The sequence below is a fragment of the Lynx rufus genome, unplaced genomic scaffold (assembly GCF_022079265.1).
Source record: "Lynx rufus isolate CCGP_SWC_20201006 ecotype Redwood Valley unplaced genomic scaffold, mLynRuf1.p SCAF_9, whole genome shotgun sequence".
Classification (NCBI taxonomy): Eukaryota; Metazoa; Chordata; class Mammalia; order Carnivora; family Felidae; genus Lynx; species Lynx rufus.
Genome location: NW_025814897.1, coordinates 54,306,795 through 54,333,028, shown reverse-complemented (window position 1 = coordinate 54,333,028; position 26,234 = coordinate 54,306,795). Strand labels below are relative to the sequence as shown.

The 26,234-nt window shown below is 49.9% G+C and overlaps 2 protein-coding genes across 4 annotated transcripts in view; one reads left to right on the top strand and one right to left on the bottom strand.

The window, feature by feature from the left end:
• Positions 1 to 1,322: 1,322 nt before the first annotated feature.
• On the bottom strand, positions 1,323 to 17,080 carry KCTD21 (potassium channel tetramerization domain containing 21). 2 transcript variants are annotated; one of them, XM_047071600.1, is made up of 3 exons: positions 16,996 to 17,080; positions 16,370 to 16,461; positions 1,323 to 4,394 (listed from the first exon to the last, which is right to left on the bottom strand). In XM_047071600.1, exon 3 carries the CDS (start codon positions 4,362 to 4,364, stop codon positions 3,582 to 3,584), a length of 783 nt encoding a protein of 260 aa, XP_046927556.1. In that variant the 5' UTR covers positions 4,365 to 4,394; positions 16,370 to 16,461; positions 16,996 to 17,080; the 3' UTR covers positions 1,323 to 3,581. The 2 variants fall into 2 exon arrangements, with proteins under 2 accessions (XP_046927556.1, XP_046927555.1); XM_047071599.1 differs by lacking the exon at positions 16,370 to 16,461 and having other exon boundaries at positions 16,996 to 17,077.
• A 315-nt stretch (positions 17,081 to 17,395) lies between these two features.
• Positions 17,396 to 26,234, top strand: part of USP35 (ubiquitin specific peptidase 35) — a 56,773-nt gene continuing 47,934 nt past the window's right edge. The window contains exons 1-5 of one of the 2 annotated variants that reach the window (XM_047071264.1): positions 20,233 to 21,670; positions 22,836 to 22,956; positions 23,239 to 23,309; positions 23,621 to 24,302; positions 25,337 to 25,469. In XM_047071264.1, the coding sequence (XP_046927220.1) occupies positions 23,630 to 24,302; positions 25,337 to 25,469 (806 nt within the window). In that variant the 5' untranslated portion in view covers positions 20,233 to 21,670; positions 22,836 to 22,956; positions 23,239 to 23,309; positions 23,621 to 23,629. Of the gene's footprint in view, positions 17,652 to 20,232; positions 21,671 to 22,835; positions 22,957 to 23,238; positions 23,310 to 23,620; positions 24,303 to 25,336; positions 25,470 to 26,234 lie in introns of those variants that run through there. The other variant, XM_047071265.1, reaches the window with a different exon arrangement.

Below are 26,234 nucleotides of genomic sequence, written 5' to 3'. Positions count from 1 at the left end.
CCTCCAATCACAGTAGCATGTTTTAAGAATGATTTGTAAAAGAAAGCTGGACACTTGGGGTGAACAAAGGGGCAGTTACAAAAGTGCTATGTTTTAGGCCACACATCTGTTTACAAAGCAGAGTGACCGCAATCCTGGCCTGAGGCTGTGTTGGGCACATATGGGGGAGGGAGGGGAACCATGGCCACCTCTGTACAGGGAGCTCCAGCCTCAAGGCAGAACAGAGAGTTACAAGGTTTGCCCTTCATAAAAGGGTAAAGGGCTTTAGATGGTTTTGAGGGTGTGAGGTCATAGGAAGGTCACAGGAAGCAGTGCTTGAGATGGCCTTCAAGCATGCAGGGGCCCTATTTGGTGGCTGGCCTCAGGACGTGGTAACACCAAAATGCCTTAGGATTCCCCCCAGCTCCCTTTCTGACTGCCCCTCTTCTTGCTTGGGATCACACCAAGGATAGGAATGGAAAGCTGACAAGTTCACGCGTGCCTGGCATTGCCCTTCAGTTGAGACAAAGCTCTTGGCTGTGCAAAAGACTAAACTGCCTGGTTGAGATCACAGATCACCATCGGGCAGCGAAGGGCTCACAAGATGCACATCCTTGCCTCCCTGTGCACACTCGCACTGACTCACTCGTCCTCTGGCATGGTGCTGCCTCTACCACTCCATGTGCTTCTTAGTTTTGCTAAGCAATGGCTGCCCGCACCTGAGACGCATGCACAGCAAATGTGCTGAATGCACCACCTGTCACTCCCCTTGTGCTGGAGTCACGTGAGGGCTCACCCTTTCCACCTGGCTCCCTGCTCTCTGCTCGTGCTGTTTCCTGCACCCATGGTACCCTGCTTAGCTGTCACAACCCAACTTACCCTTAGAGGCCTGGCTTGTTCGTCCCTTAAGCCGTTTGTGAGACCAGAACTTGCTTTCAAGTTCCCACAGCATATTTTGTGGTCCTCTAAGCCTTTTCCAGATTGAATTTGTTTGTGGCTGTTTCCATCCTCGGGGCCCACACACCAAATGCTCCAGGTGGGCTTGCTAAATTGTCCTCTCGAGGTGCTCCCTGCACGGCAGTCCACCAATATGACTTCCTGAAAGAGCAAGTATCTACTGAGTTCCTATGTGCCAGGCCTAGCTAGGAATTTTCACGGCCACCAGCTCATTTAAGTCACAGAACACTGGGAGGTGAGGTTGTTATCCCACAAGGAAACAAATCAGTGGCCCTGTGACTGGTCCAAGGTTCCATAACAAGGGATGGAGCCAGAATTCAAATTCAGGTCAGCCTGACTCCAAGGCCAGGGTATTTTTCACCCCTTGTAAATAAGCAGATGCAAAATAGTAACACTGATGATCATTTATACTGTATTCTCACGTACATTATTTCATTTGATCCTCACAACAGCCCTGTGAGGTAGGTAGGGTTATGTATTACTGTTATGCCCATTTCACAGATGAAGAAATGGAGATGGCTCAGTGAGGTGGGCGACTTGCACAGTCACACAGCACATTAGTGGCTTCACAAGTCCTTTACTTTCTCTAACGTCAAGCTGTTTGAATTAAGAAGCACCAAGAAGATGGAGAAAGATACTTTTTATGGAGAAGGAAAAGGGCAGTGGTGATAAACTGTTTTATTGTGGTCACAGCTTCTGCTATGTCTGTTCTAACCTGGGTTCTCCTGAGTGACCTTCCCGAGTACTATTGGTCTGGTGACCTGGGACAGCTGTCAGAGACTCCTGGGTCCCACTGTAGGGGGAAAAGGCCTTTATTACCTAACGGATGCAGCCTTGCCCACAGCCCAGCATACAAGCTCCTTGTTCCCAGGGTGTAATTATAGGAAGTCCCTTCCTCAGCCCATCTGCTGTGGGTGCCTGTGTCACTAGGCTTCCCTGGTTTTGTCCAAGAGCCCCTACCCAATGGGGAAGATTCCCAAGGCCAAACTTCAGGGATGAATCATAATGTGCAGTTTTGAGGTCTGCACTATTCATCACCCCTTGGAAAGTGGTGGCTTGAGGTGTCTTGCTCTGGACCTTATCCCAGGGAGGTCCACGGGTTGGTTATGACCAGAAACTGTACCACAGCAGAAGGCCACTTCTTTCCGAGCAATGTCACAGTGCCTGGACGCTTACTCTGAGAGGAGTGTTATGGTAACTCCAGGGCTCCTTGGTGCAATCCGCCCTGCCATATCCTGGCCTCCTTCCTCTGGCAACACTTTCTTGGGGCAACAAATCTTTATCCTCCAACAGGAGGTGGTCAAAAGCTATGTGGAGCCACAGACGGTGAGGAGGCGGATGAAATGGGTGTCACAAAACAAAGTGAAGCGATCACAAAATGGGGCTGACTTACAAGGGATGGGAAGGGGGTTAACCTTGGTTCTGGACAAATCCCAGGGGGAATCCTAATTTGAGTAATAATATTTTCAGAATAAGGGTCTGGCCTTTTAAGGTGACTATTGTGAAAGAGTAAACAAACATACCTCTGAGTGAGAAAGAAGGTCTAGATCCAAGACTAGAAAATGGGCGTGGAAGAACAGATTTTGGTTCAATGTAAGGAAGGGCTTTCTAACAGCACTGGCCAACCACGGCAGGGGCTGTCTTGGGGTTGATGAGCTTCCCGTTGCTGGAAGTATGCAAGGAGGGATGTGATCACTTGAAGGTGCTGGGGAGAGGTGCTTAGCCCCAAATGGGCGGGGGTGTGCTGGGGGCCAGGAAGGGCTAAGCGACCACTAAATTACTTTCCAACCCTGAGAGTCCATAATTATTATTTAAAATGACCTCTTTCAATGATACTTCAAATTCTTGGGGAAAGGATTACAGAAGTCATGTAACAGTCCACGTTATGAAACGCCTTCTGTTGCACTGGCTCCAGGTACTTTAAAATCTTCGCAGGGACAGCAGCTCACCTGTGAAGTGAAAAATCCCCACATGTCTACATTTGGCCCAGTCCAGAGGGATATCCCCATCTTCTGAACCCTGCCTGGATGCTCACTCCTCTAGGCCATGCCACAGCTCAAATCTCTCCCCACCACAGTGGGGGCCCAAAACGCAGCTCTGAAATCATACTGCATTTCCACGCCAGCCAAACATGGTTGTCCCTGGGCAAACAAGTCCAAGATCCCGGCTGCATCCTAGGGACAGAGGAGCAGGTAGGGTGGGGATCTCTGGTTACTTTAGGTCCTGGGAAACTGAAGGAAGCTTCTTGTTTTCACCCCTTTCCCTCCACCAGGGGCTCCTTTCATAGATGGCTAAGTGAGGCACTGCCTAGTGGTACAGAGAGAGCTGGAGCCTGTGGAAAATTCGCCATTCCTTTGTAGCCAGAAAGCCCTCCTGTGGCCTCCTTTAGGACACACTGGCAGGCACTTCACTTATGACAAACTGCCCATCTGTAGCTCAAAGTGGCAAGGAAAAAGGTAGCTCCGTTGAGAGGACACACGGATTCCTATAGGTAGACTGCATTGTGGGGGGAATCAAGTCCTGCTATGCGGTTAATACAGATTAGTAAAGCGCCCTGCCTCACACCACTGGTGAGACACTCTCCAGGACCTTGGCTGACATGCAGCTTCTTGGAAGCCCCCTCCTTCAGTGTTCCTGGGGTCCTTTTACCTGTACCGTATTAATCGAATAATCTTATTGTTCATAAAATCCACAGCGTGTGGGTGAGAAGAATCGATGCAGAAGCCATCACTCAGAGCAATTTTCAGCACCTCCTCCACGAAGACCTGGAAGCTGTTGATTTGCTTGTTGGCTGGCACCACCCAGAGCCTCTTGAGGTTCTGCTTGGTGTACTCCTCCTCTGGCAGGCCCTCCACATTGGCCACCCAGTCCAGAGTCAGGTGGTTGGGATCCTGCAAGTGGCTCGTGATGGAGGAGAGATTACCGTTGGAGCAATAGAAGAGCTTGGAGCCAAGGAGCTTGAGGAAGAGGCAAGAGGTACTGAAGATGTTGGCATTGAAGACCTCCATACTGGAGGAAGAGAGGCTATAGATCTGAGGTGCCTCCCTCACGGTGAAGTGGACTGTCTGCACACGCTGGTTCAGGGTGATATTGAGCATGGCATTCTTCTCAGCCTTGGAGAGCTCCACCTCCTTCTCCTGCAGTGCCTCAATCAGGGGCTGCACCTGGTAGAAGTCGGCCTCCCTTCGGAGCAGGCCCATCTCCTGGAAGTCCTCAGGCAAGTCCAAGTGGGAGGTCCGCAGGAAGTTGAGGATGTAGCGGAACACTTTGCCATCACGGTCAATGAAGCAGTTGCCCTGGCTGTCCCTCTTGGTGGGCATCTTTCCACTGAACATGGCACCCAGCATGGAGTCGGGGAAGCTGGTCAAGGTTGCCAGTGAAGTTGTATAGAGCTTCCCCCCAACGTTGAGTGTGATGGGGTCAGACATGGCAGGAGGCTGGGGTGCTGGAAAGTAGTCCTAGAGAGGGAGAGAAGTGAGAAATTACCCAACCATATCTGGTGTCTTAGTCTGTTGAGGCTGGTATAAAAGAATACCATAGACCAGGTGGCTTAAGCATTTATCTCTCACAGTTCTAGAGGCTGGAAAGTCCAAGATCAAGGTGTAGGCAGATTTGGTGTCTGGCAAGGGCTGTCTTCTCACTGGGTCCTCATGTAACAGAAGGGGCAAGAGAGCTCTTTTTAGAGTCTCTTTTATAAAGGCACGAATCCTGTTCATGGGGGCTCTATTCTCACAGCCTAATCACCTCCTAAAGGTGCTACGTCCATCACACTGGAGATTAGGATTTCAATATAGGGACCTGGGGGACACAAGCATTCAGACCATAACATCAATGTATGTACAGTTCTCAACTCCTTATTGTAGATCAAGCCTATAGTCCTAGAGGTTGAAATGAATTAGTACCTGATGAGATAATTGCCACATTATTTAAGCATATTAGGTTCACTAGGGAGTTAAAAAAAAAAGAAAAAATGAAAAAACAAAGCCTGGGTCCTGCCCTCCAGAGATTATTGTAATTGGTCTTTAATACCCTAGCACTGGTATTTTTTAAAAGCACCCTTGGTGATTCTAAATGTTCAGTTAAGACACAGAACCACTGCTCTAAGGAAGGAAAGAAAATGTGCTTGGACTAAATGCTCTGTTACCTGCCCTTACACACATTTGTTTACATACTGGTGATACATCTTTTGACTTAGACAATATCACCATCCATCCCAATCGTGCAGATGAGGAACACGGTCAGGATTCATTCCTCATGCTCAGAGAGGTGAAGGGCCATGCCAAGTTTCAAACCCAGGTTCCTTTATGTGAGAGAGAAAAATACGTAAATGCTTACTAGTCAAACACTGGTACCTTCTAAGTACCTAGCCAATGCTCTGAGATTTAGGTCTCCCAGCCCAGCACTCCCTTCTGCTGTACCAATGATGCCTTCTTATTATTAGTCTATCTCAAGGATTTTACAATGAATAGCTATGATTAGTGTCATTTCCATCTCTGTCCCAGGCTTACAATGGGCCACTCAGCCCTCTGGACTCTGACACCCCTTGTTGGACTCTCATCCTCCTGTAACAATTAGCCTTGCAATGAAGATGTTCTTGACTTCTGGTGGCCTGCCCTTTCCGATCATGATGACACCCCAGCTACCTCTGAAGAATTTGAGTTTCAGTGCAAACGTGGGACTCTGCACGGAGCACCCTTTACCCATTCTCTACCTGTTTCTCTCCTTAACAAGCCCTTCTCCCCACTACCTTGCAGCCTCCAGTGTCTAAGGCTGGTGAGTCTCCTTCAACCTGAAGTCTTGGAGTCTAACTTCTCTTTAAGGTTCTAGAAAGGAAGGGATGTACCCTCAGCTTCCAACATACTTTCCCAAGATCCCACCTGTGGAACAGATTAAGCAACCCTTCCCTGATGCTGGGTGTGAGGGCCACAAAGAAGAATTGGACCCAGTGCCGCCCTCAAAAAGAAAAGGCTGGCAGGGAGACCAAGACAAGAGGCAGTGAGGGTGCAGTGACAAGGGAGATGGACCCAGAGCTAAGGGAGTAGGTCAGGAATGAATTCTGGCATGCTTACTATCCACATGGGAAAACAGAGGTCTGAGGGAGGACTTCCCCAAAGTCACCCAGCAAGGATGATGAGCAGGCCAGAGCACTTCTTACCCTCACCATGCCTGTCTTCTGAGGAGGCTGGCTGCACTAAGACCCCCTTAACTCCAGGGGATGGAGACTCCTGCCAGAAAATGGAGGCCGTCTATGCTGGTGGAGGGAGATGCTCAGCTGCCCCACCCAACTGTCTAGGGGGTCACCTCATGACTCCTTCCTCATCTAATGGGGCACTTTGATACTGTAGAAAGGCATTAACCATCTGGAATGTCTGGAGAAACGAGCCATGGTGAAGTTACAAAATTGGCAGCAGAAGCCTGGAGCAGATGGGCTGTGGGACAGCGGGGAGGTCCAACTGAAGGGGTGGGGCTAGGGCTGAGGAAGGGATGGCTGCTGTGTGGGGACCTGCAGCTGCGGGAAGGTGCTCTGGCTTCAGGGCTGACACTGGTCAGTTCTGTCTACAGAGGGCCCAGGCAGGAGATGGACCCACGAGCCAGTGCCATCCCCTTCCTCTTTCCAGAATCTTCCTTTTCTTTCTAGGTAGTAATTTGCATATGTTAGTTTTCAGTCTCTCTCCTTGATTTCCTTAAAAAAAAATTTTTTTTAATGTTTATTTTAGAGAAAGAGTGTGGGTGAGGGAGAGGCAGAAGGGGGGGGGGCGGACAGAGGATCTGAAGCCGGCTCTGTACTGACAGTGGAAAGCCTCATGTGGGGCTGGAACTCACAAACTGTGAGATCATGACCTGAGCCAAAGTCAGACACTTAACCGACTGAGCAACCCAGGCGCCCCATCTGCTTGACTTCAGGCCCGGGCTCTATCCAGTAGCTCAGCAACATGGAAAGAGCAGCCTCAGGCATCAGAGAGGCTGGGCTGTCTTTGCTGTTGGTTCTGTGGGCTGCAGACCCCATATCTCCTCTGTACGTTAGTGCTGAAGAGCTCAGAGCACTGGGTGGTGGGGGGGGGGGAGAGGGAGGGTGATAGTCGGGAGCCACAAGGCACACCTGGCATACCTGGGGGCTCTTGGGTGGGTACCCAAACTCCTATTCCTCTGCTTGCAAAAGCAGCAGAGCATCTGCCTTCCTGCCTCTTCCCCGGAGCTGTGCGACTCCCTGGCATCGTCACTGCCTGTCAGCCACACAGGCAGCCGGGGCGGAGACTGGTTAGAAGCCAGATTTCCTGCCCCCTCCCTCAGTCTAAGGTGCTCTCTGTGGTATTCTCTCCATGCCCACAAGTCACAGAGCTCAGCCATCCAAGCCCCCATTTTCCACCATCACAGGTGTACAGGTCATGGTGTAAATGGCACAAGGACACATGAGGACAGGACCTGGCACCTCGGGGCAGGAGGTGCTGAAAGCTTTGTGTGATGAAGGGTTTGTGGTCAGGTGGGGATGAACCGACGATCCTCACTGAGCTCCAGTCCCCTGTGTATCCTCAGCTGTGTCCTGGACTTCTCCACCTTGATGTTCCACGGGTATCAGAAGGCCTGACACAGAATTCCTCTTCCCCCAAACCCACAGTGAATGCTTCTCAGCCACTCAACTGCCTGAGCCTATGATCCAGGAGGCAGCTCCGAGTCCTCATCCCTATAATTTTTCTCACTCTGACTCTTCAAACGCATCCCTAAAGCCCTCCCCGGGCTCTGGCTTCTCCTCTGCTCTCCTTACCTTCTCATCTGGCTCCCTGCCTTCTTCCTCTCCACCTTCCATTTCAGTCTTCTGGAGCACTACTGCCTGGCCAGACCACCTTGCTCTTCCAAGCTCACCTCCAGCCCCTCCCCCACTCTATCCTCCCGCATTCCAGATGGCACTGCACACATCCTCATGCTGTCACCTGCCTGACTTTGCTCTCCCTATACCACCCTCTCCATCTTCTCTGCTGTCAACCTTGAAGGCCCCACCTATGAGCCACTGTGTCTGTAAGGCCATCCCCAGATCTCCACTAGGTTAACAGCTCTCCTCTTGGGGCTTCCTGGTCCTTTGCACAGCCTACCTGGCCATGCCCACCATTCCATCATGTTATGAGCTGATTTGCACTCCTTCAAGGTGCAGATCACTGGACATCCACATCCAAAAAAAAGAACCTTGACCCATATCTCGTACCATGTAGGAAAAATTAACTCCAAACAGACCACAGACCTATCGGTAAAATCTTTTGAAAACTAAAACTTCTGGGAGAAAACCTTTGTGACTTTGGGTTAGGCAAAGATTTGTTGCATGGGACCCAAAAGGCACAAACCATAAAAAAATCGACACACTGGACTTCACCAAACGAAAAACTCCTCTTCAAAAGGCAGTGTTGAGAAAATGAAAATAAGACACACTGGCAGAAAGTATTTGCAAAACATAGATATGATAAAAGGTTGTTAACAAGAATATAGAAAGAGCTCTCAAAACAGAAAACAGACAACCCAATGAAAAAATGGGCAGATGATCTGAACACACACTTCACCAAAGACATATTGATGACAAATAACCACTTGAAAAAAAAGCTCAACAGCAATAGTCATGAAGGACATGAAACTTAAAACCACAATTAGATAACACTGTATACCTATTAAAATGGATCCAATAAAAAAATCTGACCATACCAGGGCACCTGGGTGGCTCAGTCGGTTAAGCACCCGACTCTTGATTTCAGTTCAGGGCATGATCTCATGGTTCATGAGTTTGAGCCTCACGTTGGGCTCTGTGCTGACAGCGCACAGCCTGCTTGGGATTTTCTCCCTCCCTCCCTCCGTCCCTCTCTACCCCTCCCCCATGCTCTCTCTCTCAAAATAAATACATAAACTTAAAAAAAAAATCGGATCATACCGAACACTGCTGACTATACAGAGCAATGAGTCTCCTGCATTGCCGGTGAGAATGCAAAATGGTACAACCATGGTGGAAGTTTGGCATTCAGTTTCCGCACGACCCATCAATCCCACTCCTCATTATGTACCCAGAGAAATGAGGACATATGTCCATGCAAACACCTGTACCTGAATAGTTATAGCAGCTTTATTCATAATTGCTCAAACCTGGAAACAACTAAAATGTAAGTGGTAAACACACTGTCACACAACCATACAATGGAATATGACTCAGGAATACAAAGGGACTAGCTACTGACATATACCACAAGAGAAGAATGTCAAAAGCATTATGTTAAGTAAAAGAAGCCAGCCTCAAAAGGTTACATAGGTAGGGCGCCTGGGTGGCTTAGTCGGTTAAGTGTCTGACTTTGGCTCAGGTCATTCTCTCTCATGTTTGTGAGTTTGAGCCCCGTGTCAGGCTCCGTGCTGACAGCTTAGAGCCTGGAGCCTGCTTTGGATTCTGTGTCTCCCTCTCTGCCTTTCACCTGCTTGTACTTTGTCTCTCTCTCTCTCGAAAGTAAATAAACATTAAAAAAAAAAAAAAGGTTACAGAGGTATGTGATCTTATTTATGTAACATTCTAAAAAAGGTAAAACTATAGAGACAGAAATCAGACCAGTAATTGCTAGGGCCTGGACTGGGGAAAAATTGGCTACAAACAGGCAAGAGGGAATACCTTGGAGTCATGGGAACACTCTATGTCTTGATGTGGTGGTAGTTATAAAAGTTATGAAAATTCATGTAACAGTATACCTCAAGAGGGTGAGTTTTCACTGTATGTAAATTATGACTTCATAAACTGGAAAAAGGATCAAGATTGGGATTGTCTCATGAAATCAACACAATGGGTTGTGACCAGCTACATATATTGTTGGGAAACTTTTTTTTTCAGTTGTGTGTGTTTGTGCGTGAACTGGATGGTGATCTAAAGTATGTCTTCATACTGTGAGCTGTGACAAAAATTGTTGTTGAAAACCACTGCCTAGGTTGTGATCTCCTTGAAGCACAGACACATCTCATGTCCCCGCACAGGCACTGCCTAGCACACAGCGGATGCTAGTGTCATGGGGATGGGGGAGGGGGGTGGACAGCAGGGTGGGACGGATGAACATTTACTGGGTGTTTTACTACATCCAAGGCCTTTACACTCACCAGCCTTTTAAATTCTTGGAGCAATCCTACAAAGTAGGCATCATGCTCCGTTTGGCAGATGACAGGAAAGTGGACTCGGAGAGACTGGACACACAGCCAACTAGCAGAGAGCCCGTTCTCAGCCCACTCAGGCTGCAGAGTTGTAACAGCAATAAAGGGCTGTGATAGCTTCAGACAAGTTTGACAATCTCTGAAGCAGCCTTTAAAAACACTGCTCTGCAGCCTGCTTGGCAAGACGGTTACCACTTACCTAGCGCACACCTCCTGCTCTATGTGAGGAGCTTCATGTAACACTTGATAGCATTTTATTTGCAATAAAACCATATAGAAAAGTACAGAAAATGATACTATTGTGCTAAATGCTGTACATGCATTCCTTCATTTGATGTCTTCATAAGCACCCTGTGAAAGAGACTATTATTATCTCCATTTTACAGATGAGGAAACTGAGGCTCAGAAAGTGTAGGAGTCAGTGGAGGAGCTGGGATCTGAATCCAGTTCTGTGTGGGTCCAACACTTGTGATCATTCCTCTTTCCCACCACGGGTTCTTAATGTGAGTGAGAGATGCACATACCCTATTCTCCATCCCGACCAGATGGAAATGTCCTTGGGTGGTGGGTCTGTGGCCGGCCTGGGGCTCTGCCCACTCCCATTGATGGAAGTGGGGACAGGACCCGAGGACAGCCCACAGTGCCTCCATGGCTGACACAGGGCAAATCCACTGAGAAGCCCAAGCCCTTCTATTTCAATAGCAGCCGATGATGTCTAATGACAAAGCCACGAAACACAAAATGCCAGGTTTTTCAGAGCCAGATTAGAAAGGATGAATGAGAACTCACACAGGACCAGGAAGTAGATAAAAGAAATCACCACTGAACGAATTATGTTTCTTCAGCAGGAGGCTTTCCAAGCCTGCCTCTCGACTAAAAAACCAAGCAAGAGATTAGCCCTCTTTCCCTGTTTGAGAAAAGGGCTGGTGTCAAACCATCAAACCAGGAAATTATGCCATGCTGATCCCCAGACCGCCCGAGTTGGGGAGGCCAGGGGGCCTTGGAAGTTGCTGCTGGAATTCTCTCCTTTCTGGAATGGGTCTGTGGCCCAAATGAGAGGGGGTCTTGAGGCCCAGCCTGGTACCATGCAAAGGGAAATTCCAGTCTGGGGCCTGGAAATTACCTGGCTGCAACCTCTACCTTTCTGTGACACAGAAAATAGAATTCTTTGACAGCAGATGTCCTGTGAGGAAGGGCAGCCAAGACATTGCTCTAGAGTCCTACTTTAAAACGTGGTCCAGGCACCCACGTGTCCCTGCAGTCCTCATGCAAGACACAGCTAATGCTGAGTACCTGCTGTGTACCATACCTGCTAGCTCTGTTATACATATGAGCTCATTTAAGCCCCATAACACCCTTTCAAGAAAAGTATTATCTGCACTTTGCAAATGAGAACCTCAGGCTTTAAGAGGTAGGGAACTTGCACCAAACAGTGTCAGAGCCAGGATTCAAGTCTAGGCCTGTCTAACTGCAAAGTGTGGATTGTGAACAAAGGCCCTTGGAGAGATCTGTCACTTGTTCCCCTCCTACCTCTTACAAGGTGCTCTTACACCTGCCATCTGAATTTGATTCTGACCTACATAAAGACCAGGGTGTAGAGAATCAACACTTCCTGAGAACCAAGGACATGCCCTGAGCTATGTGAGGCACTTTCCAACAGACTATTTCATTAAAACACCACACAGGGGCGCCTGGGTGGCGCAGTCGGTTAAGCGTCCGACTTCAGCCAGGTCAGGATCTCGCGGTCCATGAGTTCCAGCCCTGTGTCAGGCTCTGGGCTGATGGCTCGGAGCCTGGAGCCTGTTTCCGATTCTGTGTCTCCCTCTCTCTCTCTGCCCCTCCCCCGTTCATGCTCTGTCTCTCTCTGTCCCAAAAATAAATAAACGTTGGAAAAAAAAAAAAACAAACAAAAAAACACCACACAGATGCTGTGAGGTAGGTACGAGTGTTATCCCGGTGTTTAGGATTATAAAACTGATGCACAGAGTAGTGATGACAGCTGCTGAAGATCACACAGCTAGAGGCAGCAGAGCTAGAATTCCAAATGAGGTCTCTCTCCAAAGCCTGTGTCCCTTCCAGTAATATAAACCATAATACTTTATTAGGAAGCATAAAGAGGATTTGAATAGAGACTTGTAATGCTTCTGAAAGAGATGAAATATCTTCAAGTTGTTCTAAAATTAACTACAGTTGTTATGCTGTCCTAATCCAAATCCCAATAGTATTTCTTCAAAGGATTAAAAAAAAAGATTAAAATCTTACTTTGGAAAAATTGATAAGTGATAACTTGAAAGAATATTTGAAAAAGAGTAATTACCTTAAATGCTAGTTAAGATAACTAGTAACTACTAGTAATGTATTAAATAGGATTATAAAGCAATGACATTCCAAACTGTGGTATTGAAACGAAAAGGAGAAGGAAATTTATAATATGTACTGAAAAGACTTATTAGCAATTAAAAAATAAATATATATTGATCTTTACCACAACTCTGTGACCCTGGCAGAACAAATCACATAATCTTGATTTCACCCACGCAGAGAGAATGAGTCCCTGACCCAGGGCTTCATGTGCATTCTTGATTTCTGAGTCATGGCCTGTAGAAGGTTCTGGGCTTGGACATGGCTCAGAGAACAGTCCTTTGGAGGCAGCCTGGGGTCTTCTGTAATCTGGGTCTTGAGCAAGAGACTGAACCGAGCCACAGAGGTTTTGGCCAACAGTCCATACACTCAGAGTCTTTAGGCATGGGCTTTCTGTGCAATTTCCTATATTACTGCCCATTGAGCTTCCATAATGAAACTACTTGCCATGCAATCTATTCCTTCTACACAGTGACGCCCAGTTGTAACAACAATAAATCTACTGATAATTACTTCTCTACCTGTCCGCCTGTCCGTCCGTCCGTCCATCCATCCATCCATCATTTCTTAGCTCTGCTCACTCAAAGAGCCTACCAGTAGCACCCCAGTAGCAATGAGCACACCTGACTCCAGATCTTGGTTTCTAAATGTCATCTCCTACAAAAAGAAACCAGGGTTTCCTGGAGAAATTAATGGTTCTGGGACTTTGATAGAAGAAGTGCGAGGTGAGCCTGGAACATCTCTTGCCACACAGCAAAGAAGCAATGAAAGATTAATGAGATCTTGTGAAAACAACACGGAAGATCTTAAAAGTTCTCATCAAAGGAAAAAAAGTATTTTTGTAACTATGTGTTGTGGTGAATGGTAACTGAACTTATTGGGATAATCATTTTGCAATATATACATATGTCAAATCATTATGTTGTATACCTAAAACTAATACAATGTTAAATGTCAATCATATCGCAATTAAAACACAACACGGGAGCTGGCCTGAAGGGACTCTCTTAGGCCAAATTTGGAAATAATTTGAAGAACAAAAAGATTAATGATGATAATGGGTTATAACACATTGAATTTAAAAAAAATCATGACTCTTTGTTACTCCAAGAAGAAAAAAGACAGGGAGAGGAGAGAAAGACACACACAAACAGTGGAAAAAATTATTCTATAACAAAGAATACCAGCTAATAAATAGAGAAAGAATGGCACACTTAGAAAATTACCACTCTGCAACTTTCAATGTTGCAACTCGGGCAAGGATCATCAATGGATGTAGTGAAAGCTTACTGGGAACACACAATTTCGACATTCTCAAGGAATCACTCCAAAGACTAATGACAAAGGGAAAAATTACACCAATGGAGAGATCAGGCAGTCATGACCTTAACCAACAATCAAATTTAGCATTCATGGATAGTAGGACCCTGATATTATACACTTTCTGATGGGATGCAGTAAGAAGAACATGACGTTGCCAGAAAGGAAAAACAAAAAACAAAAAACCAACAACCCTGAATAACCATTGATAAAATAACCAAATTTATACAGGTAGAAGAGGCTCTATGTAGAGTAAATGAGTTGCTTAAAGAAAAGTAACTAAATATAATGCATGAATCTTGACTACTTCTGACAAAAAAGAAAAACAAAACAAAAACCCAACTACGTAAGATTGGCAGTTGGAGAAATGTGAGTATACTGTTTATTAAGTGATATTTACTTCTTTCAAATTTTCTTAGGTACGATAATAGTATTATGGTTATGTAGGAGAATTCTGTAACTAGGAGTTACATGCTGAAGAATTTAGGGGTCAAGTGTCAAGATATCTGTAATTTGTAAATAGTTTAGCAAAAAGGTATGTGTAAAAGGAAAATCAGCAAAGGGCGAATTGGTGCATATAGGTGAAAGGCTACTCTTTAAACTTATCTGTAGCCTTGAAAATTCTAAAAATATTTTTATTTTGAAAGAGGGAAGAAAAGAATGCTTCCCTCATGGGACTATAGACGTAAAATTCCAGTCAGAGTGCCCGACCCCCAAACCAGCCAGGTTCAATAAACACATCTGTTATTACTACTACCAAGAAGCATTATAATCTGGTAATTTTCCTCTCCATGTGTTGCCGTGCTTTGGAGGATGAGGGAGCCAACCAGGGCTAAGCTAAAATAGCCCACAGTTGGTGGAGGAGACAGAATTTAAACCTGAGTAGTCTCTCTCCATAGACCCACCGCTCACAGAAACCACAGTGCCAGGCCTGCCTGTTTCTGTGTTGGGATCCAGGCTGGGAGAAGATGGCTGTTCAGGCCTTGTTCCCCCTGCCTCCTCCAGAACCTAGAGTCTCTGCTACTACAGCAGGAAAGAAACTCCTGTCATGTTCACAAAGCGGGGCCCATTCTGGGCCTTAGAAATGTTGTGGGTGGGCAAAAAACCGGAGGGGCTTTGGCATCACCCAGGCCTGTGTTTGAATTAGGCTCTGACATGTTAGCTGTGTGGGCCTGGGCCAATTCTGGATAGATGGTGACTGTAACAACAGCAGCAAGAATAATGGCTGAGCAGTTATTACTGTGCTAGGCACCTTCTGCATGTTGATTTCATAGATGAAGTGGATACTATCATTATCCATGTCAGGCCCTCTCTGATCTCTGCAATTTGCTGTCATCCCTTTTGCCTGCACTCTAAAAGAAAATCCCTTTCATCTGTCAGTCCCCTCAGCTGGAATTCCTTTCTTTCTTCTCTACATCTTCAGAACATTTTATTTCCACCTCTTACCAAAAGCCTACTTTGTTTAGGTAGTGCCTGGCCACTCTGTTGAGGCTGAGATCTTCCCTCTTCGTACCCGCCAGAAGCAGGCAGAGTAGGGGAAGGGGAAATTTCTTCCCCTTAGTCAGATCTGTTTTCTTCACCCCAGACTGACATCTACCAATAAGGAGGTTCATCACCACCTCCTGAATCTTAAAAACTTTTTATTTTGAAACACATTCTTGAAGTTTCAGTTTGGAATCTAAGCCAAGCCCAGGTGACCACCTGGAAGTAAATGGAGGAATTCCCACTGTGTAGAAGATAGATTGAACATGGCTGGGTAACTTTCAAGGGTGACAATACTCAGAGTGAGTAATGTGTCTCCCAGTAAGCTGGATGAGACTTTCCCCTGCTTACTCAGTCCACCAAGATAAAGACTGGCTCACAGCCCTGGGGACCATATGGGAGCACCGCCCTTCACCTCCCAGTTCCTGGCGTCCCCACACCCAACAGATGTACTTTCAGCTCTGTTTTGCCCAGTTCGTATCTCTAAGAAGCCCACAGGCTGCTCAATACCCCCACAGCCCACACTGTAGGGGGAAAAGGTGCTTTCTAAACTCAGGTGACACACAGGGGCCCTGCAGTGAGCTGCCCAGTTAGGGCACAGCACAGGGAAAGGTGAGCTGGAGGGAAGCCACCTGACCTGACAACCCAGCTTCTCCATTTGCACAGCAAAGTACCTGGTGCAGACTCCCAACAACCACCACCATCCCCCATCTTCTTCCAGAATTTTCCTGCATCCTCTCAGCTTACTCTCAGGCTTCCTCTTGTGGTTTTCCTCAGACACAAGCACTCCATTTCAACCACTCTCTTTCTGTGGTCTTCCTGCTCCTCAACCTTTAGAATGCATAAACAGAGGGCTTTGAAATCCATCTCATTTCATCTTCACACTATCCATAGGAGGGTTGCCTTAGAGGTTGGCATTCAGAAAGGTTGAAGCTGGTCCTGTCACACAACCTGCATACAGCAGGACATCTAAACTCTTGTTTCTTCCCTGCCATCCACTCCAGATTAAACCTCTGTCTCCCCGAAGTGCAGGAAATAAAGCAGGGTCTTTGGAGTAAGGAGTCCTATGGTTTGGGGCAAGTTACTTCACTTCTCTAAGCCTCTTGTTCCTCACCTGTAAATAGATACGGTGCCGCCTCTACAGGGTAAGAGCGTTGAATGAGATCATGTGTGACGCACTGAGTTCAAGGGATGGGCTCTTTATTTCTATCACAAGGAAAGGAAGATGTTTGTTCTGTGCATTCATGGGTATTTGCCCACTCGGGCACCCCTGTACCCAAACTGTATCAACGCGCGGCCAACCCTGGGCTTTCCGGGGCTGGGAAGGATCCTTTCCATCTCTGTGTCTCCGCCCCTCTTTCCCCAATGCTTTTTGGACCATCCCAACCAGTCTAACCTAGGCTTGCCTTATCGGCTTTCTCAGTACTGACGCCCCAGCCCTGGCCACCCGCTCCTCCGACCTCACTCTAGTTCTCCTCCTCACCTAGAGACTCCGCCCCTCGTTGCCCCACCCACCAGACTCCGCCCACAGTCTCGACCCTCTTAATCCGGGCTTTTCCAACCTTCCCCATCCCGCCAGACTCTTTCCACCAGCTCCGCCCCTTCTTCCCAACAAGCGCCCCCTCCCCCGCAGTCTCTGGCGTTGCCATCCCCATTGCACAGATGAGAATGGCGAGGCTAAAATAGGCAAGATGACCTCTCATAGTAGGACAGGTGCCAGCTGGGCCCGCGTCCCCTCACCGGCTGTCTCTGCGCCCCGAGTCTCCGCTCGCGCCGCGCCGCACCCACCTCCTGCCCTCGCTCTGCAGCCTCCCCTCCGCGGGCGGCCAGCGCAGCTTTGCGAGGGGGGAGGAGGGCCAGAGCCCAGCCCAGGGGCGTGGCGGCCCGGGACCCGCGCGCGGCGCTCCGGGATTTGTAGTTCTCCCTGGTCTCTTTGCGGCTCGGCACGCTTAGCGCAAACTCCATCTCCCACGAGGCATTGCGGTGAGCCGTCCAGCTCCCCGCCCCGCCCCCGCTAGAGCTGAGACCGGCTGGCCTTAAAGGGGACGCGGCCTGAGTGGCGGTTCCCAGGGTGGCCCCCGCTCCGGCTCCTCCCCGTTTCCCGCACCTCGCCCCTCCCCACGCTTCGTCCCGCAGCCCCGCAGCCCCGCAGCCTAGCGGCCGCGCGGCTGAGTCGAGCTCACTGGGTACAAGCTTGTACAGAGCTGGGTGGGGAGTTTGGACTTTGCAGTGGAAGCAGCATCCCTGCCTGCTGAGCGGGACCTGGCGGAGGGCGTCCCCACTCCAGGGGGAGCAGAGGACTCGCCCTGACCTAGCCTGGCCTAGCCTAGTCCTGCCAGGCCTGAGCGCCCCACCCAAGAGCTGGGTCTGAGGCAGGGGCCACCGGGGTCCCAGAGGTAAGGGGGTCGGGTCGTGTGTGCAGGTTGTGGGGAGTGTCTGCACCCTGGCGGTTCGAGAGCCCTGGGCACGCGCGAAGGGCTCCCAGAGTTTGGGGCTGGGAGAAGGGAGGTCCAGGTGCAACTTGGGCCTCGCTGTGTGACCTTGGGCGAGTAGCTGCCCCTCTCTGGGCTTCATCCTCTTTCATCAATTGTGTTTGGTGGTGATCCTGCCCTCCCCCTCAACCATGAAGCTCACCGGCCTTTCGTGGGGACCGCAGCCCCAGCCTGGGCTGGGCGCCAGTGCACCGGTATAACTGGAAGGAAGGGTGGGACTAAGATGGGGCACAAACTGGGGGGCTAAGAGGTCGCACCCGCCTGGAATGGGCTTCTGTTCTCAGCAACCTCGCCCGGGTATATTCCCTCTACAAGACATGAGACTCCTTGTGTGTTAGCCTGGTGCCCGCCCTTCCAGAAACCCTGGGGTGGGGGTGGGGACATGTGAGGGGTGGCCCCAGCAGGGATGAGTGATCCCTGGGTTTCTGAGAAGGGAATATATGCTCCTACCCTCTTCTTTTCTCTCCTTCCATTCCCCTTCAGTAAAAGAGCTGTTGCTTTTTACCAGTAAAACCCTTTTTTTTCTTTCTTTCTAGGAGACAGTTTGGTGGCCCAGGCAAGGGCCTCCCAGTAGTAGGGCAAGGGGATTCTTTCAGGGCTGCCTTAGGTAGAAGAAATTAAGTTAAAAAAAATTCAGAGGCAGATATTGCTGTCCAGAGATCTGGGTGGGGGGAGGGTGCTGGGAGGGTCAGCTTAGTGCTCCCCAGGCAGCTCTGGCACCCAGGGGAGTCAGAGGAGGAAGACTGGGTGTGAGGGTCAGAGAGAGAAGAAATGGGCTTCTCCACTCTTAGGTACTGGCTTAGGGCTTGGAGGGTCGTCTGTGCTCTGAGGTAGGGAGAGGTTGAGACTTTCCTGAAGCCCCCTCCCCTGTCCCATTGGATTCTGTGAGCTTTTGGCCTGAGAGCTAACCAGGAACAGTTTTTGTTTTTTCCTTCTGCTTTGGTTGTTTGAGTCATTTTTAAAAAGCTAAAGCCTCATTGGGTCCTGTCCGGTGACCTCTGTAGGGACTTTCTTGGCTGATGTTTGAGTCTTAGGGTTATGGATATGGAAGACCAGACCTGGCTGAGGAGAGGGCACTGACTGGGCCAGTCTCTGGAAGGTGTTTTCTGGTTATATCTTCAGTTGTATCTCATCTTGCTGTCACATGTTTCTCACCGGGCACTAGGCACTCCTTCACCTCTCTGCCTGGTCTTGTGCTGGGCAGTAGGGCACAAATAGGGGATTGGATCTATTTCCAAAGAAGATCCTAGCCTGGTGAGAAGATAGACCTAGAATCCAGTGGCTCTGCTGAGGGATGAGAAAAGCAAAGAGACTTGGATTGCAGAGGGGTTAGGAAAGGTTTCCCAGAGAAGGGGGCATGTGACCTGGGCATCAGAGGATGAGTCAGAATTTGCCAGGAGAGAAAAGGGAGAAGCCTTTCCCAGAAGAGAGGACATCACCAAAAGGTGGCCAGGAGGAAAAGCCCACTGTGCAAATTCCTTCAGATTTGTAACCAAACAGTGTTTGTCAAGTTCATGTCCATCCCTTCCCCCCATCAGCCAGGTGTCACAGAAAGGGCTTGAATGTCAAGCTCTGGAGTTTGGATCTTATGCTGAAGGGGCTAGGGAGCCTTGTGAGTTCTGAGCAAGGCATGGCAGGATGGAGCTTATCATCTAATGAGATTAATCTGAAGATGTTATCAGGGTGGGTGGGTCAGAGAGACCAGGGAGGGATGAGGAAGGCTGAATTAGGGCCCAGGGTATGGGGGCAGGGCAGGACATTATACACACACACCCCCAGACACAGTGCTTTGGGGGTGGTGGAGATGAGTCAGGCTTCACCATGCAGGACCAGAGACCTGTCAATACACAGTGGAAATGCGAAGGGTCATCTGAGAGGGACAGTTAAAAGGATCTGGGTCTTCCAGGGCGAGGGATTGTGATGTTCCTGTATGCTTAGCGTGTGCCCTAGAGCAGACTGGGGGTTGCTGGGACTGTCAGGCTGTTATGCCTGACAATGAGAGGTATAAGCCAAAGGCTTGGGGAAGAGCAGCAGCGTTGGCGGGGAAAGGCTAAGGGGTGGTCAGGTGGTCATCTCCCATTTTGGGGCTCCGAGGCTCAGAATGGTGAAAGAGCACCTCAGAATGGTGAAAGGCTATGGGCACCATGGGGCATAGTGCCTGGGCTAGATTCAAAGCCTGGACTCTATCCTGCAGAACACATACCTCTATTGGAGGATGGATTGAGGCAGGGAATGAGGAGATGAGTTAGGAGGCTACTGCACTAGTTCAGGCAAGAAGTAAAGAGGAGCTGATCTTGGGTGCTGCTGGAGCTCAGGGAGAGATGGGGGAAATGCTAAGTTGGCAGTGAGGACTAATGGATAAAATTCCTGGTAGAATCAGCAAGTTCCGGAGTGTGTGTCTGCTTGTCCCCTTCCCGGACAGTGTCTGTTTCCCCCCTTGGTGCGAAATAGCCCAAGAATAGACTCATGACTGCCCAGCCCTCATCTTTTTTACACCTTGTCCCATTCCCTGCCAGGGCTAAAATGGTCTCCATTTTCCAGGTGAAAAAACTGAGGAGCCTGGCAGGGACTCACCCAAGGTCACCTGGTGATTCAGAAGCAGAGAACCTGGGCCTCATGCTTTTAATGCAGGCTCTTCTGAGGGAGGTTACGGCTGCTGTGTGCTGCTGCATTTGGTGTGGGGCAGCTGTCTCTTGGGTCAGAGCCAGCACCGACAGGCCGTCTCCTTGTCCAGAGCCTAGAGGAGTAATCCAACCTCCCCTGAGGAATGCTGGCAGTCTGCTACTTCCTCCCCCAGGGAGACCAAGTGCAGGTTCTTATCCCACCCTGCCAAGGCTGTGTCCCTCTCTCTTGTTCATCCTCCACTTTTCCAACCATGCCCTAGGGAAATCAGGCCTCGTCTTGTCTGCTTTTTGTGGCCTGTGATGAGGTCAGGTGAGCTCCAAGCCTCTAAAACCCTTTTGCATGAATGCACCCAAGATATTGAGTGGGTTTAGTTGGTGACCATGGTGACAGCTGACCTCAGACTGCCTGTGTGGGAGTGGGGGCAGGTAGGCAGGGCTTGCTTGGAGTGGCCAGGCCACGGACTGCACAGAGGCTGCGTGGCTGGCCTGCGCCATTCTGTGAGGGCTGTGATCTCTGAGGCCAGAGCTTCCAGGTGCTGGAAGAGCTACTGGACGAGCTTCCAGGTGCAAACCATCTTATGTGGTAGGTTTCAGGTAGAATGATATGAAATTGCCAACATCTGACCCTTTGCTTTCATGTGGTTCAACCTGATATCATTTATCCCCATTTTGCAGAAAAGAGGCTTATGATGGGATTTGCTCAAGGACACATAATGAGTTGCAAGACTAAAATAATATTTGCCTAAGGTCACACTAGAATGTAGGACTCCTCATTCCTAATCTGTTTTTCTTTCCATTTCCAGAACCTTCCGTAGTCCCAGAACTCCATTTCTGCCTGCCCCCAGGTTCTCTTCCTCCACACATGATGTCAATATCTCATCGATTAGGGCTTCTTTTGGCTGCCTGAGTAACAGGATTTCTTGGCATCCTTTGTTGAGAGCATATTAAGTCCACTGGCCTGGAGGGCAGGGGTAGGGTTTTGCAGGGACGGTCTATAAGGGAGGTTGGTCACAAGCACTGCCTAGGAAAGGGAGGACCAGGGATGAAGGGAGATCAGTTTTAAGAGGTCTTTTGAGATTATGCCTTGCACTGGCACTCTTGACCAACGTGTTTGCCGCCACCCCCAGACTTTTAGGGACGAGAAATTCCTAAGGGCATGGACTTTGCTTCTAAAGTGAAGGGGACTGATACTTTCTGAGCACTTTCCTGTGCCCAGCACCATGCTGAGGACTTTATATTTGCTTTAACAACAACCCTGCAGGGTGGAACCAGGCTCAGAGAGCAGAAGTAACAGTGATGGTAAGAAGACTTCATTTCTGGTTGAATCTTATTTGGAGTAAAGAGTTCAACACATTATTCCAGGAGGCTTGGAGTGGGCCCTAGGCATATGAATTTGTACTAAGTACCCAGGTGACTCTGAGGCAGCCAAGCCAGTATTTGGGGACCACAGATCTGTACTCTGGCTTCCCCCACAGTAATCTCGGAGATGCCAGCCACTGAGAAGCCCTAGTGCTTGCCCTGAGGAGCTCACAGCCTTGTGAGAGAGACAGAGACTTAAACAAATGGGCCCATTGCTTGGTAACACGTGCCGTAATGGAAGCTTGGTCTCAGCCAAGAGCCAGAACAGAGAAGGGAGCATCTCCATAGGGCCTGGCACAGAGTCGGGGGCCCACAATATCTGTGGTTCTGAATAAGTTTCCGGCCCCTCATTTAGTGAATGTCTGGCTTGTCTTTACACCAACTCCAGCTCTCAAGGATAGTTTTTACTGAGCCAATAAGTTTAAACACCTGGACGCTGAACCTTGTATCAGGTCCTGCCTAGAGTGGGATTATACAAAGAAGCAAAGAAATGGCTGTCTTCTAGAAGCTGAAAGTTGGATGTTAGGAGCACAAGCTTTACCTTTGTGAACCAGCATGAGAAGCAGGAGAAAAGTGGGTCAGCTTGGGAGAAAGGCTTCCAGGAAACTGCCCAAAGGGAGGAGAAAGGGAAGGCTATTGTGGCTCAGAGGAATAAGGTAGCAGTAACTCACCGTATTTTGCATTTGTTTCTTCAACAAATGCCTACTACGAATCAGGCACTGGGCTAGGTGAGTGAACAAAACTGACATGGTTCCTGCTCTCAGGAGCCTATATAGTATAGTGGAGGAGGCTGACTTCATCCAAGTGATCATGATAAGTGCTATAAAGAAGGACAGGGTGCTCTGAAATTGTTAACAGGGGTGTTTGACCCAGACAAAGAGGTTGGGGAGGGCTTCCTTGAGGAAGTGAATTTGAGCCGGAAGTCTGCAGCGTGAGTCAAGGAGGGAGGAGCATATGCAAAGGGCCCAGTGGCAGGGAGAACACAGTGAATCAAGAGTGAGGGGCTGGTGTGGGATCAGGCTGGGTGGGGGGCAGGCAGGGCCTTGAGCGTGCAAGTCTGTGGAGCCAGGGCCACACAGACATGAAATATTCTGCTTTATTGGAGGGAATTGTGACCCCAGCTATAATGGAGGAAGAGGCTACAGGTGGCTGTAGGAATGGAGGGTGAGGGATGAATTCACGCCTGGAGGTCCAGGGATATTCTAACTGAAGACAGGGTGTTTGAGGTAAGCTCTGAAGGAAAATAGGAGTTTGGCTGGCTGTGTGTGTGTGGTGGTGGTGGAGGTCCTGGGAGATAGGATGTTTCAGGCAAAAGGCACAGCATACACAAAAACGTGGAGTCTTGGAAAGGTGTAGCTCACTTGGGAAATGGCAAGAAGTGGATTTGGGGCAGAATAAAGTGTGCGGGGATCTCCCTGTTCTTCCTTGGGACCCTAAGCCCTCCCTCCCCGGAGGTGTGATTTTGTGTTTGTGTGTGTGTGTGTGTGACCCCTCCCTTCTCCCCCCAGGATGGGACTTGGCCAAGGTTCTGGACAACAGCTTCTATATCCAGCTGCTACCTGCCCCAAGAGTGGATGAGGTCACCAGGGAGGCCTGGGGAGAGGAGGGCAGAAGAGTGGGGGAAGGGGTGGAAGGTTCAGATATTGCCTTTATGAGATTAAAAGCGCTTATCAGCAATAACGACAACTCCCTGGGGCTCATTACATGCCTGGCATTGTGTTTTGCTTCATTGCATACCTCCCAGTGAGGCAGGTATCCTCGCCCCATTTCACAAATGATAAAACCGAGGCCCAGAGAGGTGGTTGCTCGCCCCAAGTCTTAGTTCCGGGGGCTCGCTTGGGGAACTGGACCTGCTGGACAGAGTGTGACCCTGCTCCCTGTTCCCTGCAGCGCGGCATCATGGACAAGATCCTGGAGGCGGTGGTGACATCCTCGTACCCCGCGAGTGTGAAGCAGGGCCTGGTGCGGCGCGTGCTGGAGGCGGCGCGGCAGCCGCTGGAGCGGGAGCAGTGCCTGGCGCTGCTGGCGCTGGGCGCGCGCCTCTACGTGGGCGGCGCGGAGGAGCTGCCGCGCCGCGTGGGCTGCCAGCTGCTACACGTGGCCGGTCGCCACCACCCGGAAGTCTTCGCCGAGTTCTTCAGCGCGCGCCGCGTGCTTCGCCTGCTGCAGGGTGGCGCCGGCCCGCCGGGCGCCCGTGCTCTCGCCTGCGTACAGCTCGGCCTGCAGCTGTTACCCGAGGGGCCCGCGGCCGACGAGGTGTTTGCGCTGCTCCGGCGGGAGGTGCTGCGCACCGTGTGTGAGCGCCCGGGGCCCGCGGTCTGCGCGCAAGTCGCCCGGTTACTGGCGAGGCATCCGCGCTGCGTCCCCGACGGCCCGCACCGCCTGCTTTTCTGCCAGCAGCTGGTGCGCTGCCTGGGTCGCTTCCGTTGTCCGGCCGAGGGCGAGGAGGGCGCCGTGGAGTTCCTGGAGCAGGCCCAGCAGGTGAGCGGGCTCCTGGCGCAGCTGTGGCGCGCTCAGCCCGCTGCCATCCTGCCCTGCCTGAAGGAGCTGTTTGCCGTCATCTCTTGCACAGGTGTGTGTGCGCGGGGGCTGGCGTGGGGGCTCGTGTGCTCCATGAGCCCAATGTGCGCCGGGCAGGTGGCTGTAGGTGCGGGTTCCCGTGCTTGGTGTGCCCTGTGGCAGGTGTGTGTAAGGGGCTAATGCGCAGGTGGGGGAATGCAATGTTCCTTACTTTAATTAGGGCTATCCTGGGGTCCTGCTGTGGGTCTTATCCTGTGGTGGGTGATGGGCACACTCAGGAGCAGACTGCTGGGTGAGGTGAAGGAGGGACCCAGATCATGCTGGCCAGAAGCAGGACTAGGGTCTGAGTGAGACAACAGGAAAGGGGTGGTGTCATCATGCCCTTTGGGTCAGGTGGGTTTTGTAGAAGGGTGACTTTCGATTCAGATTTTGAGAGATGGGCAGCAGCAGGGGCAAAGTGTACCAGGCAGGCAGAGGTGAAGCTCTGGACTCAGGATGGAGCCTGAACATCTCAACTCTGAAATGTAAACGCTTGGTCCTCCATTGGCAATTGTGGTACTTGGACTACAGTATAAACGAGTGAAATAAGATCCGTGCCTTCCCTGATTATAGGGCTGTTCAGTTGAGAGGAAAGGAATGCACCTGGTGGGACAAAGAGAGCCAAGGTCAGGTGTATAAGCTCTTATCCAGTTGGACAACAGATTTTGATAACTAAATGTTCTTTCTCATCTCTAGTCCTTTGTGTGGTTCCACCTGGAATGTCCTCCCTCAAGTCACACAGCCCTTCTATCTGTTCTTGCCAACCCTAATGTTACCCTTTCTTACAGATTTTGCCTATATAGGTACAATTAGTGGTGGTGAGGGGGTGGTCAGTGCTTTCTCTGTGCCCAGTACAGGGCACGTGAAGGTTTGATGAGTGAATAAGCTAAGGTGGGATTGGAGGGGCTGTAGGAGTTAAGGGGGTGGCCCCTCTGTGCTCTTTTCAGAAGCCTAGCCTAGTTCCTTGGCAGCATGAAGGCATGGGGTATTGGGGGAGGTGAGGCGTCTACCTGTCTTGCTAAGCTCATCCCAGTTCCCCTATTCCAGAGGAAGAGCCTCCATCTAGCGCCCTGGCCAGTGTGGTCCAGCACCTCCCATTGGAGCTAATGGATGGTGTCGTCCGGAACCTCAGCAATGATGACAGTGTGACAGACTCTCAGATGCTGACGGCCATCAGCAGGTGGGCTGAAGGCTGGGTGGGGATCAGGTCTCTCTCCTTATACTGGGTGCGGTTGCTGGGCTAGATTTAGTGTCAGGAGGTCCAGGCCCTCATGCTTTTTCATTCATCCGTATTTTTTTGAGTCCTGCTCCGTGCCTGGCCTAGGACTGGATGTGGGAGACACAGAGAGCCTTTCCCTAGTAGTGCTCTCAGGTTGGTTGCCAGCTCTGTGATCCCGGAGAAGTCAGTGAACTCTTTGAGCCTCGGTTTCCCCCTCTGTAATAGCAAAGGTGGTGTCAGAAGTTGTTAGGCTTCCATGGGGTCATACTAGAAGCTGCAAGTATGTTATGAAGTGCATTCTGAGTTTGGCAGGTATGATAAATGGAGTTTGGATGCTTTTCAGCTCATTGCTTTTGCATATCTCCTCACCTCATTTGAATGTCATCGAACCTGTGATCTAGCCCCACCTGCTGGTCCAGTGATCCTAGAATATACTGCCTACCCTCCTCCCTGCAGGCCGTTGGCCCTGTAGATCCCACTCACCTGGCATGCTTCCCCTGCCATGCTTTCCATACCTGCGTGCAGATCTACCATCTCCAGTGGGCCTTCCTGAATTTCTTGTCTTTAGTGGGGAAGAGTGTGGGCTCCAGAAGTAAGTTGTCCTGGCTCTACTGCTTCTAGCCTGTGTGACTTTGGGCAAGTTACTACACCTCTGTAGGTCTCAGCTTCATTTATAAAATGTTGTGTAATTGAACCCATCTTATGGGGTCGTTGCAAGGATTAAAT